We start from the raw sequence: 15,985 nt of genomic DNA on the forward strand, positions 1-15,985 counted from the left end.
TAAAAGGAGACCAGCAACTTACTTTCTTTCCTGCTGAGACAGTGTGTTATGTAACCAGGCAATAGCAATCTAACTTTGAGATGGAAAAATCATTGCAGCCTTTGACACCCTCCTTTTTCTTGGTTGAATTTGCCAAGCTAGTACAAAAAACTGAGAGACCTACTTCTATAGCCAGATCTTCTTTTGTTAGCCATAATTATAGACAAGAAACACAGGTGGTTCTGCTATTAATTTTACATTCCATCTCTGTACTCTATCATTTAATGAGTCTTTACTATGTTGTTGATATGGTGCAAGGTACATTTTTATTTATTTTAAAATTTAATCTATCTCACTTATTTCTTTAAAAAATGTTACTGCAGTATAGCTGCTCTACAATGTTGTGCTAGTTTTTGATGTACAGCAAAGTGAATTAGCTGTGTATACATATATCCCCTCTTTTTTTGGATTTCCTTCCCATTTAGTCACCACAGAGCACTGAGTAGAGTCTCCTGTGCTCTACAGTAGGTTCTCATTAGTTATCTACGGAGGTATGTTTTTATTTTATAAAATTATGGTAAAATGCACTAACATAAAATTCACCATGTTAATAATTTACAACGTACAGTTTAGTGGCAATAAGCGTATTTACATTCTTATGCAACCGGCACCACCATCCATCTCCAGAACTCTTTTCATCTTGCAGCATGAAAGTCTCCCCCTTGAGCAATAACTGTCCACTCCCCCTTTCCCTCACTGTAAGTATATACCACCTCTCATTTACCCATCCACCCACCAGTGGATGCTTGAGGGACTTCTCCCTTTCGGCTGTTGTGAATAACGCTGCTTTGAATATGGTGTACAAATACATGCCTGAATCCTCGTTTTCAACTGTTTAGGGATTTATAACCAGGAGGGAAATTGCTGGGGCACATGGTAATCCCATGTTCAGTTCTTTGAGAAGCCACCAAACTCTTTCTGAGGAAATACCATACTGGTTTTCACAACAGCCGCACCATTTTACGTTTTTACCAACAGTGCACAAGCGTTTCTATTGTCCACATCATCGCCAATACTTTCTTTTCTCCTCCTGCCCCACTTTTTCTTTTTTTTGATAGTAGTCATTTTAATGAAGTTTATCTCATTGTGGTTTCAGTTTGCATTTTCTTAAGTACGTGATGTTAAATGCCTTTTCATGTGTCTATTGGGCATTTGCATATTTTCTTAGAACTATTTATTCTAGTTCTTTGCTTAATTTTAAGTCGGGTGGTTGTTGTCTTTCTCTCTCTCTCTTTTTGCATTGTAGCAGTTCTTTATATATCCTAGGAAAGCTGTGTATATACTCATATCTTCATAATAATATGGAATAGAAGTGTCATTAACTTACCTTTATAACTAAGCACCGTGCAATACACACAGAAAAATTAACTTGCAATTCATTCTCCAAATATTTATGGAGCCCTAAAGGTTTGTCTAGTCAAGGCTATGGTTTTTCCTCTGGTCATGTATGGATGTGAGAGTTGGACTGTGAAGAAGGCTGAGCGCCGAAGAATTGATGCTTTTGAACTGTGGTGTTGGAGAAGACTCTTGAGAGTCCCTTGGACTGCAAGGAGATCCAACCAGTCCATTCTGAAGGAGATCAGCCCTGGGTGTTCTTTGGAAGGAATGATGCTAAAGCTGAAACTCCAGTACTTTGGCCACCTCATGCAAAGAGTTGACTCATTGGAAAAGACTCTGATGCTGGGAGGGATTGGGGGCAGGAGGAAAAGGGGACGACAGAGGATGAGATGGCTGGATGGCATCACTGACTCGATGGACGTGAGTCTGAGTGAACTCCGGGAGTTGGTGATGGACAGGGAGGCCTGGCGTGCTGCGATTCATGGGGTCACAAAGACTCGGACACGACTGAGCGACTGATCTGATCTGTTAGTCTGACACTATTAAAAGTAATGAAGACACAAGAATGAAAAACCATAACAAAGAGCCCTGCCCTCCTAACAGCACACATTCTAATAGGGAAACACACAATAAATAAGATAAATATGTCAAATACAGAATACATGATGTTTAGAGAGCTTCCTTTAACTCTTTTTCAAAGCAGATCTGCTGGCAACAAATTCTCTTAGTAGGCAAGGGGAGGGCACCTCAGGACTACCAGGTGAGGCACAAGCCCAGGGTTCCTACACTGTCTCAACCAGCACCACGGCAGGTAAGAGGAGTTATTACAGCCTGTAGAGGATCAAGGTCCTGGCCTACTCCTCAGCGTCCTCTGACATCCCCTGATGCGGTGGTTGGGGACCCTCATTACAGCCTGGAGAGGGAGGGAGTCTAAGGTCATCACTTGATCTTTGTTGGTGTGGGTGTGAGTGGGGCATAGTTGTAATGGTGCCTGGCTGCAGAATAATAGTTATCTTCTAAATGTTTTCTGTCGGGCTAGGCTGTCTTTTCCCTGTCCCTTTGTGTTTAGAGAGGGTAAGCTTTAGTTGGGGCTCTTATTATCTGTGCCCTTGGTGTTTTGGGTGGGTGGCACCTAGCGTGGGATATATGAGGGAAAAAGAAACCCTAGGGAATTCGGTGGCTTGTGGTTTGTGTCCTGAAGTCCCTCACAGTCTCTGTTCTGTCCATTTATTAGACTTGTTTGTTTTATGTATTATGTCCAGGGTTTTCAGTTGTGCTAAGCAGGAGGATTAGGGAAGATATGTCTACTCTATTCTTCCAGAAATGGAAGTCCCTGAGTAATTTTAGAAACATTAGCTGATTTTAATACTTGCAGTCTAATTATGAACAGGCTCAGAGTGGTTAAGTAACTTGCCGAAGGATCCTGTTCTTGGACTTGAAACCTACAGTTTACACACCCTCCCCATGCTTCCCAGCCTATAGTGGCACCCACACTGATGGAATTCTGTGCATTCTGGTCAGTATCCCTGCTGCTTCCACATACTGTGTAGATGGTTCCTCATTTATCTTGCCCGTTTAATAACTTTTATATCTATATTTTGTTAACTTTTTTTTTTTTTTGTATGTCTGTGCTGTTGCAATCTCATAATGGTCTGCATTGAGATGGTCCTATCTTTCTAATGGGACCTTGCCACTAAACCTTCATGCTGACAGCCAGCACACACTCCCGCAGATGGGGAGAGATTCAAGCGTCCTGAAAGTACTATTAGTACATAGCAGAATTTGACCCTCATATGCTATATATTTTACATGATATCTTTTTGGTTTGTTTTCAATCAAATGGTTCTTTTGGATTTGTTATCCAGAAGCCAAGCAGGCACTGGGGCCCCTAGACTGCTGACAGTACAAGGGGCTCCCTTGTCAGACTCTTTTCTTCTCTTTGGCTGGTCACTGTTGGCAAAACCACATGAAAAAAAAAAAAAAAAAAAAAAGTGTGGCTTTGCTATGGGCCTGGCTGGTGAAGCTGCCAGCAGATGGCTTAAAGCATTTAACTGCTTGTCCTGATGTAGTGGAAACTGAATTTCATAATAAGAATGCTGGACATTTTATTGGTCTGGGCTTTAATTATCTTACAATGTAATGGGAGAAAAAGCGAGAGCCTTTCATTTTCCACTGACGACTGTCATTTTGCAGACCTTTCTGATGTGTGCTTAAGGTTGGGGAGGGGGGATTGGTTCTGGTGGCACTGGAGCAGTCTGTGGCCCCCACATGAATAAAACATGCCAGGTAATTGCTGTGATGTGGCTGACACACACATGTAAAATCAATGCTTATTATCCTGTCAATTAACACAGATTTTAATTAAACAAGATTTTAAGCTCTGTGATTGTTGGAAATCCCTCACTGATGAAGAGGGTCTCTAATCTCTTTGGTTAATCCTCGGGTTCTTAATTTAGGATTTTAATGCCCACAGGGGGAAGAAATCAGGCGAGAAGGCTCAGCTCCAGAAAATATGTTTCAAGAGGTTTGACAGAAAGACTGAAGGATTGTTCACCCTGAAGATGAAATGCTTGCTTGCATTTTCCTGAGATGGTAGCTTATGTGAGGAAAAGGCTGGCTTTTGAAGTCATCTCAAAGTGTTTAATGATATACATTCAAACGTTTAACTTATTTTGGAATAAGTATCACATTTTCAGGCTTTAAACTAAACATATCAGGCATATAGTGAAATTTTCCTTGCTGTTTCTGTGCCACATTTACCCTGTGTTTTTTTTCTTCCTTTCCCTTATAGCCATCTCCATCTGAATTAGTTAGAATGTCTGAATTTTTGTTTGTTTGTTTGTTTCAGAAAAATTGCATGCGTGGTTCTCATAGAGAATTGAGACTGTCTCACATCCTTCAGAGGACCAGCTACAGAATAAACGAGGACATAAATCCTGAACTATAAAACCAGGGACCCAGGGAGACACGACAGACTGATGTTTCCCCCTTTCTGTCCCTACTGTGGATCTTTTGGAAGCTGTGAGCTGCCTGATTTCTAACAAGCCACTTTCTGTGTTTCTGAGAGTGGGAGAAGTCATAGAATTGCTCAGCTCAATAAATGGGAGTGTTTTGAGCCTTTGCTAATGTCCTGATGGGGATCTAGACTGTCCTCTCCTGTTTCCTTTATTTTTTTCCCCCACTTAAAAAAAATGGAAGTACAGTTGATTTACAGTGTTGTGTCAATTTCTGCTGTACAGCAAAGTGACTCAGTTATCCATATAGATACACACACATTCTTTTTAAGTATTCTTTTTCATCAGTTTATCCCAGGATATTAGTTCTCTGTGCTATATAGTAGGACCTTGGTGTTTATCCATTTTATCTATAATAGCTTACTTATCTATTCCTGTCTTCTCCCAGGGAACTAGAGGGCTTGGCCTTCATTCAGACCTTTATTTTTTTTAGCTTATGTCTCCAGCACGTGACTTTTCAAAGTCAGTGAAAGTTTTTTCTAGCCTGGTGTCAGAGTTTGAGACTAATCTGCACTGAAGAAGTAAAACAGAATATGATATAAATCTCTACTGCTGCTTCTGTGCTGAAGAGAATGTGATTTAACCTGGAGAGACTTGGGTTCCCAGAATCCCAGCAAGATCTATTTTCTTTTAGCACTTTTGTTTTATTCTATTTTAGATTACATTCTCACTGTAGTGTGTATATGGGTTTAAATATATGGTTCTGATAAAACTTCCCTTTAAAAACTTGAAACAGCTGGCAATATGTCTTCCTAGGGGCATGTTGGAAATTGTACAGATACAAAGAAGCATAACCAAGTTGTAAACAGTAATAGCCAGTCTTGAGCCCAGCAGAGATATTAATACACTGAAGAATCTATTTGGAGGGTTCTAATTTCTGTAACAAAATCTATCTCCTCCTGGCTCTGACTTTGGGAAGTGGGGCATCAGCAAGTTGCCTTGAACTCCTAACACCTGTCATGATGATAAATTGTTACATGGCACCTCTGCTTGAGAAAATCCCACTACCAATTTTAAGTTGCTAGGCCCTTTGTAGGATTCACAGAGCACAGAGTAGACCTAAAAATAATACCCAATAAAAATGAGCTGAAACCCCAGTTAACTTCCACCTGAGTGTCACCAATACCACTGATGAGCAAGAATTCTTATCTCTTCATATTCTCTGAGATTGCTTCTTTTCAAATATATAATTTAGGACAAGTGTTACTTTTCGAAAGGAACACATTTGGGGACCATTTCTTTATAGTTGCATGAATTAGAAGAGATTGTTTCCAAGTAGCATGTTTGAAATTGGATACATACAAATAAAGATAAGCAAGTTGTAAACAGAGATAGCCAATGTTGAGCCCAGAAGATACTAATACACTGAAGAATCTATCTGGAGGGTTCTAATCTCCCTAACAAAATATGCTTCGATGGGCCTTTTGTGGTCACCTATAGTTTTCATATATTGATAAATGTCTCACCCTTCCAGGAATCCTCTATTCCATCCCTCATTTTCATCTCCTCCGTGGCTTATCAATACCTGCAATTTGCTTACTTGTTACTTAATGGGGGGCAAGAGCTGCAGAGGGACAGGATGATGCAATGGATAGTCCTTCACATGTGGGCTTCAGGCCTTTCCCGGCTTGTGATCTGGGGGTGCTACAAACAGGGTATCATGAGTCAATGCAGGTCAAGGGTTTCAGGGAGCCCTTTCTGGGGCTCACTGTGAGCTATCTGCAAACATGCTGGGCATTTTTCAAAGGAGAGTTAAGATTCTTTTTCATCCCTGGCAAGTCGATATGTTTTATCATCTGTAAGTTTACATATTTTATGAACAATCTTTAACATAAGAGTCTGTATAACGTATCACATATTTGTTCAACCAGTATTTATTGAGTGCCTAGTATATTCCAGCCACTGTTCCAGGTGTTGAAGACACAGGTGGGCACAATCTGGTAAACAAAGTTTCAGCCCTTAATGAAGTTTATATTCAAGCGGGAGAGATTTAAAGTACAAGTAAACAAATGAATGCATAATGTAATTTCAGGTCTCTGTGTAACCCTTCCCACTGGGCTGTAAGTACATTGAGGTGCACTGTATTTATTCAGTTGTTTCTCCAGTCGTCCGCTGGACTGAAAGAACCTTTGGTACCTCAAGAGTCCAGCTGTAAATGATGCATTTTAATTTCCTCGGGCACTTTAGCAGGGAATGTGATAAACATTGTCTACCTGACTGGGAGTGCTGTCAAAGTTGGTCTCTCTATACATGAGCACTGACAAGCCCTTGTTCACCCCATATTAATGCTATAGGTTGGGTCATTTTCTCACAGTTAAGGCTATTGATTAGAACAACTATCAGTTTTAATCATTATTATCAGCTTCTGAGCACTCTGACTAGGCAGAGCTGCTATGAAATTTGCTTACATTATATCATTTTACTCTATACTGGTGGCACAGTGTGGTAGGTAGAATGCTACTCTCCTCACTACCCCCAAGATGCCCAAATTCTAATCCCTGGAACCTATGGATATGTTAGCTTTTGTGGCAAAGGGAACTGAGGCTGCTGATGGAAATACATTTGCTAATCAGTTGACCTTAAAGTCAGGAGATTATCCTGGATTACCCAGGTTGGTCCATTGCAATCACAAACTTCCTTAAAAGTGAAAGAGAGGGGTGCCAAGAGGAGGTCAGAGTGATGCAACATGCAAAGAACTTGACCTGCTGCCACTGGCTGTGAAGATGAAGAAAGAGGAGCATCAGCAATGGCTTCTAAGAGATGGAAGAGACAGGAAATGGGTTCTCTCCTGGAGCCTCCAGCAGGGAACAGAATCCTATCAACCTTTTGATTTTAGCTCAAGGAGACCTCTATTGGGTTTCTCTATCCTTCAAAATAATATGATAATAAATTTGTGTTTTATATGCTACTAAGTTGTGGTAACTTGTTTCAGCCTTCAGAGAAAACACATAGAGATAGATATCCTTATCTCTGGCTGTAGGGATCACAGTCTGAGGTTCAGGGATGTTGGGGCACTTTCCCAGGATCACACAGCCTGGTTTCAGTGATAGAACCAAGAAAGGAATTCAGGTCTATCTGACTACAAACCGATGCTTACACTTGCTGCTGGAGTTTACACAATCAAATAACATTGATAAAACTAATGGCAACATCTATCAGTGCCTAAGAAGCGACCTAGGTCTTAGCTCCTAAGACAGAGATATGAACCTCAGGTCTCATTTGAGACAGCTGTGCTTGAAAACACTTTCCTAGTGAGTGTGTGGCTCCATGCTGCCAAGTTCTGTGGAAACATATGTCATTACTCACTGTGAAATTTTCATAGAAGGTTTAAGAGCTCAGAGAGTGCAAAATTAACAACCGACTTGTAAAAAATAAAAGAGCAGCGACACTCAGGACAACATGTAAGCTAAGGAATGTATCACGTTCTAGAAGGACCATGACAGTGGAAATAAATCAGAAGAGACCTGAAAGTCTGAAGAGACCAGGGGAGAAAACATCCAGGAGAAATGTCAGTTCACAGGCAAGAAGGGAAAATACTCGAAATAAGGAGAACTACTGAGTTTGTATTTTTGTTTTTGTCTCGTTCACCAAAACAAGCAATGTTACATGAAATTGTTCCTAGTAAGCAGGGAGATGACTTGAGTTCGTATGAGCCAGTGAGTCTAGTTCACAGCATAAGCCAATTAGACTCTTAAATCCCAAGAGGTCAGGTAATGAAAATATGAATAAAATAGAGGCTCAAAGGCAAATCCTTTTTCAGCCACCAGGAAACGTATCTGACTCATTACAACCTCCATCAAGAGTTCTGTTTGATAAACCAGGGGGCCTGGCCCTTTAAGGAAAATACTCCACTTGACTTAGAATATTTTCCACAGCAACACAGGACTTTCAGGAAGTCTTTTATTTTCATCTTGGCCTTTTAATGTCCAAAGTCCATGGTGTCTTTGGTGGCTCAGATGGTAAAGAATCTACCTGCAATGTGGGACACCCAGGTTCAATCCCTGGGTTGGGAAGATTCCCTGGAGAAGCAACTGGCAACCCACTCCAGTTTTTTTTTGCCTGGAGAATCCCATAGACAGAGGAGCCTGGTGGGCTAGAGTCCGTGGGGGTCACAAAGAGTCAGACATGACTGAGCGGTGCAACTAACAGCACAGCAGTCCACGATTCATGGAGGTTCAGGGGGTCAGGAGGAACCAGGGTTATTCTTAGAAGTACCTGCTGCCAATGGGCTCTGAAGAGGATTCAACTAAGCCTGAAAAGCCAGCAAAGCCTTAGACCCCAAGTCAAGCATGTTAAAAAATAATTCTTCATTCAACTAGACTATTCACAGTTTTTCATGACTTAATTAACTTATTCAATGAATTCAGTTGATTTTATTCATATTGGTAAATGATTCTGCCAAAAGGTACCTTTATATCTATAAGAGACCCAGCATCTCTATGGAGAGTCAAATGAAGCACATGCCTTCAGGCTGTGGCTTCAGATAAGTCCTCAGGCTTTGGAGAAGGTACAAAAGAAAAGGATAGGTGAGTAGACAGCAGGTGGCGGGATCTCAGAGCCCAGCCTTTTTATTTGGATGTGTTACCTCCTCTCAAGGAAATGAAAGCTCAGGAATGTGCAGTCACATCTTGAAATACAGCAGTTGAGCAGAGACACTGCTATGCCAAATGAGCTCTACTGGAGACCTGAGGTCTCCTACCACACTGATTATTCTCCTTTTAAAAGGCCAGATCTAACTGCTCTTTTCTTAAAGCCAGAAGGAATAAAATCAGCTTAATGAAATCCCCGTTGGATTACAGCAGCACTTTACTGTAAATCTGCAGTGGACTCTGGAAGCATGTCTCTACCTGGACCAGGCCAGGCAGTGCTTTTCATTGATCAGTGCCCCAATGTGTTTTGGGACTGTTGAGGTTGGTAAAACAACATGAACAACAAAGGCTGGTTCTGAGGATTTCTCCGCTTTGGAGAATTCATGGAAGGGTAAGAATCAGAGGTCACTATGTCCCTCTGGACAGAGCTGAAGAAAGCAGTCCAATCGAGCTTCTCTTTCAGGAAATCAGAGGTGGATGTGGGGAGAACTCATGCCATTCTCCTAGCCCACTGCCTAATGGGTGTTGCTGCTGCTAAGTCGCTTCAGTCGTGTCCGACTCTGTGCGACCCCATGGACTGTAGCCCACCAGGCTCCTCCGTCCATGGGATTTTCCAGGCAAGAGTACTGGAGCGGGGTGCCATTGCCTTCTCCGAATGGGTGCTAGGTCAAGGCTATTTCCTATCTGCAGGATGTCCTCTGCTCTATCCTACAGCAACCAAGACTGGGATTGACATATATACACTACTGGGTAAAAAATAGGTTCTGACATACACACATATACACTACTTTGTAAAAAATAGGTTCTAATAAGAACCTACTGTATAGCATAGGGAACTCTACTCAATGCTCTGTACTAACAAAGAGGGGATATGTGTATACATATAACTGATTCACTTTGCTGTAGAGCAGGAACGAACACAATAGCAGGTCAAGAATACCCCTGCAATGCAGGAACACAGGAGATGCAGGTTGGATCCCTGGGTCGGGAAGATCCCCTGGAGGAGGAAATGGCTACCCACTTCAGTATTCTTGCCTGAGAAATCCCATGAACAGAGGAGCCTGGCAGACTACAGTCTAAAGGGTTGCAAAGAGTCGGACACGACTGAGCACAGAGACTAAATAAATTGTAAAGCAACTAAACTCGAATTTAAAAAAAAAACAAACCAACAACTCATTGTGTCCTTCCTCTGCTTAAATACTTCAGTGCTTCCCCTTAGCTTCTTTAGGATAAAGACAGAATTCTTGATCATGGCCCCCAAGCAGGATTTCCCGCTGCCTTCTACCCATCAGCAGCTACACCCCTCTCCAAGCCCCCCTTACACGTCTCGCTCTACAAATCCATCCTGCCTCCTGCCATCTGAGAGTTCTGTAAGGCTACTCTCTGCCTGGGATACTCTTCCTCGCACCTTGTCCTCATGAAACTTTACTGTCTTGAGGCAGTTTCAAGCTTGTTCACTTTCCCCTAAGCAGCTGAAGTGCCTCTGATAAGCATTCTTGTGGAATCCTGAGCCTTTCTTTCTCACACACAGTGTAGATGGTGTGTGAGTATTTTACGCTATGTGTGATCACACACTCTCTGTGTGATTATTTTACTCTATTTACATCCCAAACAGAATGCAAGCTTCCTGAATTGGGGCATGCATCTGTATTTCTATCTTATCCCCAATGCTTTGTATAGAAGAGGGTACACAGGAGGTCCTAGAATGATGGAATCAATGAACGAATGGCCCTGAGCTCACAAAATAAGGACAGGGTGAGAGACTGGACAGACTGTGCATTTACCCTTTGTTCTCTTATTGTTCAGCAGGTTCTACTGCTGTAATTCTCCATTTTCCAGCCAGCATTGTATGCAATAACTTTATTAAGGTCAAAGAGATATCACATACAGATTTACCCAACAGGATCCAGAAACAGTTTACAGATATCATCTAGGTTCTTTTGGACGAAACAGTTTACAGATATCATCTAGGCTCTTTTGGACTAAAATGTTTCCAACATCACAGATCACACAATGAGTTTATACATCGATAACGACTTTCATCTGGAGATACAGATGCTCAGCTTGCCTTCACTGTGGGGCCTTGGTGTTTCCATTGAGTTAAAACAAAGAGGCAAAGGTTGATAATGCATACATCCTGCAGAATATTTAATGAGATGACAGACTGCTTCGTGGAAGTCATTTTTAATTTATGGGTAACATACAAATCAGACTGTAAGTTGAGCTGAGACTTCAGAATTCTCAGTAATTGGATCTAGGACTTAATTAACTTTACAAATAAGTAGGATTTAAACATTTAGCTCATGTTCTAGGTTCTCCAGAATATCCTTGATAAACGAATATGTCAGCACAATATCTTGACTGTGGTGTCTGACACCCACATCTCCATCATTCTAAAGAAACAACACTCCACCAACACTCACAGCTAGTGGGCCCATTGTTCATGGCCCATAGGATAAAAGCCACAAAACACCATAGAAAGTTACAAGAATGTAAATATTTAGCTAACTAAATAGAATAAATATCAGGCAGTCACCATCTACAACACTGAATATCTGCTAATCAGAGAGGGAAAAAACGCCAAACCTTACTCACAATGAATTCAGGGTTAGATAAACCCAGAGAGACAAACCTGCAAATATACAATGTAGTGAATATATTTCTTTAAACGTCCATTTAACAAATTCGTGATGCAAACTGGAAAATTTTCATACAGTTCAAATGTTCATTTTGTAAGAAAATGCTTTCATGCACTAAATCATATGAGCATTGATTCATCAAATTAAAAAAAATACAGAGTAATTGTCTGAAACCAATACTTAGAGACTTCACAATCCTACAGGGCCTGCAACTAAAAAATAATAATACATGCACATTGTGATACTCCAAATTGTCTTAGAGAAATCATTAAAACATCTTTCACATCAAAAAGCATAAGAAAATTCAATGCTATTTAATTTACTTTATGCATATTACATACTAGAGACTTTAAGCTACAAAATGGTTCCACTATCTCAACACGCATACAAAACAACCATAAAAGTATGTGTATATAACAAGGTACTCTCCAATTAGCCATCTGTAATGAATAATATATCTTCTCATGTCATCTTTAAGTACCATTTATCACGACCCAGGCCTTTCTGCTTTAATGAGGACGACAGATCTCTGATTTACATTCAACACTCTCCACATTAATAATTGATTGAAACTCTTAAAAAATTCTCCTGCCACTGACATAGAATGGGGAGAAACAATCTTCGGAAGAATGCCAAAACTACCCTGTTACATCTGATTGGTAAAAGAAGCAGGGGCAGCAGACTGTTGGCCAAATTCATCTGAGGATGGCCCCAAACTCGCCTGCTGGTTGTACCCACTGCTCGACCCATAGCTGTCTTGGTTGTACCCGCCTCGGTTGTAGCTACTGGAGTGCTTCTCCATGGGGTCTGAAAGATATCTCTGGCTCGAGGAATGCCAGCCGGTCTCCTTGAAAACAAACCAGATGTTTCCAGCCCAGAGGATAAAGTTCAAGAATCCAAAGACCTGAAGGAGGATCAAAGCAAGTGAGTGGATAGACTGGAGAGAAAGCTCAGAAAAATCTCAATTTCAGAAAAATCCCTCAAATGCAAAAGGTCACTTTTCACCTCCATGCAGAGGCTTCTTCCAGTTTCTGGTGTTGAAGTCACTGTTTCATTTAGAATATATGACCTTTCATGAAAGCTTACTATGTGTTAGGCAGACAGAGGATGAGATGGTTGGATGGCATCACTGACTCTGTGGACATGAGTGTGAGCAAACTTTATGAGATAGTGAAGGACAGTGAAGCCTGGCATGCTGCAGTCTGTGGGGTCACAAAGAGTTGGACACAACTTAGTAAGTGAACAACAACAGAAGGGCTTTATGTGTATCTATTCATTTAGTCATGGAAGGTGCTATTACACTCATATTAAAGATGTGAAAACAGGTGCAGCAAAGATAAGGAGCTTTTTTATGGCCACGTGACTGGTTAGTAGCAGACCTGGGATAAGACCTGTTCTACCTGACTCCACAGTCTGCTGCTGCTGCTAAGTCGCTTCAGTCGTGTCCGACTCTGTGAGACCCCATAGATGACAGCCCACCAGGCTCCCCCGTCCTGGATTCTCCAGGCAAGAACACTGGAGTGGGTTGCCATTTCCTTCTCCAATGCATGAAAGTGAGAAGTGAAAGTGAAGTCGCTCAGTTGTGTCTGACTCTTAGAGACCCCATGGACTGCAGCCCACCAGGCTCCTCCATCCATGGGATTTTCCAGAGTCTGAGCCTCTACCTAATCCACCACTATCTCCCCAAATGATGTAAAATGGTGTAAAATATCTTTAGGGGATGTGGGGTTATTTTCATTTTAATGATGGACCATTAACTTATAAGGTAACCTTTACTTTAATGCTAGAGATACTATTTTTGCATTTATTGAAATGACAGAAATGAGTCAACTTAAAAAGTATGGAGGAAGCAATGGTGTAGGTGGTACACAGACAAGCACATGCATGGCAGTGTACACAGAAGTTGTGCTTCTTTGAATAGTTGTATATTCTGTGCCTCTCACAGTCAGAAGTGAAGGCCCAAATAATACTCTGAAGTCCAGGTTTCAGAGAAGTATGAAATGTTTTCTCAATAACTGAATGTGAGACTTGCCTATGGAAACTCCTCTCACTCTCCAGAAGCATGTCCCTGGTGAGCCAGAGGACTGGGTGTCACTTCCCTGGGTCCTAAGTGTTTTATGGAAACTGAGCTGTTTGCTACTGTAAGAGGCCCAAAGAGAACAGTTGTTTTGCAGCCTCTTCCAAAGTGGATCAGTTGACTGTGAATTAAGCACAGCCAGTTTTAGCAGCCCCCTCTTAGAGACAGACAATGAGAGTATGTGACACAAAGCTGTGATGACATTAAAGTATATTAAGTAATCATTCCAGCAGGATGCTGACCAACCAGAATGAACTTGGGCAGCAGTCACAGCTCTGGAGTGGGCTTCCAGAAGTTCTTTGCTATATCAAAGTAATTTATCCCTTAATTGCTGGATGGTGGGACGCCACAGAATGACCTGGGGATGGAAGTAGCGGGTTAGGGAGTCAAGATGAGGGATCTTGGGAGCTTGGAACACCAGTTCCAAGCTTCATGATTTTAGCAGCAGGTGGATCAGGGCATATTATCTGAATCTCAGCCTTGGAGCCATCCCTCTGTCTTTGGAATCTGAATGGCCTGGGCTCTGCAACTTTTTGCTTTATGAGTTCAGACAAGGCAGTTAGCCTCTGAACTTCAGCATTTATAAAATTCTATGAAATGAAGACAATTATTCCTTCCTTGGTGGATAGTTGTGAGGATCAAACAGGGCGTGTGTAAGGCAGCTAGACAGTGCTGGACACTGATCTGTAAATTATGCTTTGAATCACTTTCTAAAATATTTCCATGAATTGTATTCATTTGACTTTTCCTGAGACATAAACTGAAGCAGGCTTTTTGATAATGAGGCCATGTTCTTGAGGTGTCAAAATCAAAACTGAGCATCTAGGGGCTTCTCTGGCAGTCCAGTAGTTAGGAACTCCCCATTTCCAGTGCTTCCACTACAGGGGGTTGTGGGTTCGATTCCTGGTCAGGGATCGAAGATCTCAAGTGCCATGTGGCGTGGCCAAAAATGAAATAAAATAAACTGATGGCACTATTTTACAAATATGATCGGAAAGTCAAATCTTAAAAAAACAAAACAAAAGATACCACTTCCTAAAAGATCTCACTGAAAATCAGTTTATCCAGACTTCCTTACCTTCCTCTCACCCTCCTCCCCTCCCTCCTTCCATCCCTCCCTCCATCCCTCTCCCCATCCCATCCTTTTTTCTTCCTTTAATGTTAACTGAGATTTATTTAACATTGTGTGCCATACTCTAGGCTCTTTGCTAAGGGATATACAAAACATAAATAAGGTATTTGTAGTATAATAGATGCATGATCAAAATGAATTAGGTGATCACTGACACAACTCTAATTTACACACAGGACATTTTAACCATGTGTACAATAACTAGGGTATTTTCCCTTAAGGGGGAGATCTTGATTAAATTACACCTCTGAAAGTATAGATTAATATGAGTAGAAAAAACTATCATGGAATCTTTTCAGATATGAAAGGATGGTTCTACCCAGGACTATAATTTTATCTGTTTTCTATTCCTTGATCACTCCCTTTCCCCTGATGCTACTTCATTTCTAAAAAAGGGATGCCTGAAAAGAACCTAGAAATTAAGGGAATGCAGCTTTAAAGTAAGAATGTAAACAAGGCATGGCCATGGGCCTATTTAAGGAGTGGTGATGTCTTATTCTCACATCATAGAGGTAGACGCCCATCACTATTGTAATAGGTGTCTTACTCTACTATCATCACAGATGTCTCACAGACTTCTTGGCTGGCACATTTTAGGGGCACATGGGCCCTTGAGTCTTCCCTTGCCATTTTGTTGCAACTGAAATCAGAGTCGGTATTTTTATTCTAGCCTAGATATGGGACAACAGAAAGAGAGGCTGAAAGAGACTACACAGCATGAGAAAGAATGGGAGAGGACATTTAGATGATCTGACAAGATGTATCAAGATTGCATTGGTGGAGAAACAGAAGTAGAAATTATGGATGATTTGTCACTTTCTGTTACTTGCAACCCAATCATTACACCTCATATAGACACTGGTTCCGGAATTGGGCTACAAAGAACAGACTTTACCGATCAGGAGATTGTTTTGGTTTAGCCAGTTTAGGTGGTTTTCTGCCAGGAGGAACTGGAGGACACTGACATGGATAACTTATGGATAACTCACAACAGCACCAGACCCACCCCTCCACACACGTGACATGATCTGCTTTCCATCCATTATTCTTTTGGTTTTTAAGACATATGTCTCATTGTTTCTCATTCAAAACTTGCAACGCCTTGTTGGAAGAGACATCAGAAGAGGGATTAAATGGACTATGGAGGATGTCATCAT

At 41.3% G+C, this 15,985-nt stretch overlaps 1 protein-coding gene across 3 annotated transcripts in view; it reads right to left on the reverse strand.

Annotated features, from left to right (window-relative positions):
* Positions 1-10,825: 10,825 nt before the first annotated feature.
* Positions 10,826-15,985, reverse strand: part of SYNPR (synaptoporin) — a 298,386-nt gene continuing 293,226 nt past the window's right edge. For all 3 annotated transcript variants that reach the window (XM_061396507.1, XM_061396508.1, XM_061396509.1), the window contains one exon: positions 10,826-12,523. In XM_061396507.1, the coding sequence (XP_061252491.1) occupies positions 12,266-12,523 (258 nt within the window). In that variant the 3' untranslated portion in view covers positions 10,826-12,265. The remainder of the gene's footprint in view (positions 12,524-15,985) is intronic.

Source organism: Bos javanicus, chromosome 22 (assembly GCF_032452875.1).
Source record: "Bos javanicus breed banteng chromosome 22, ARS-OSU_banteng_1.0, whole genome shotgun sequence".
Lineage (NCBI taxonomy): Eukaryota > Metazoa > Chordata > Mammalia > Artiodactyla > Bovidae > Bos > Bos javanicus.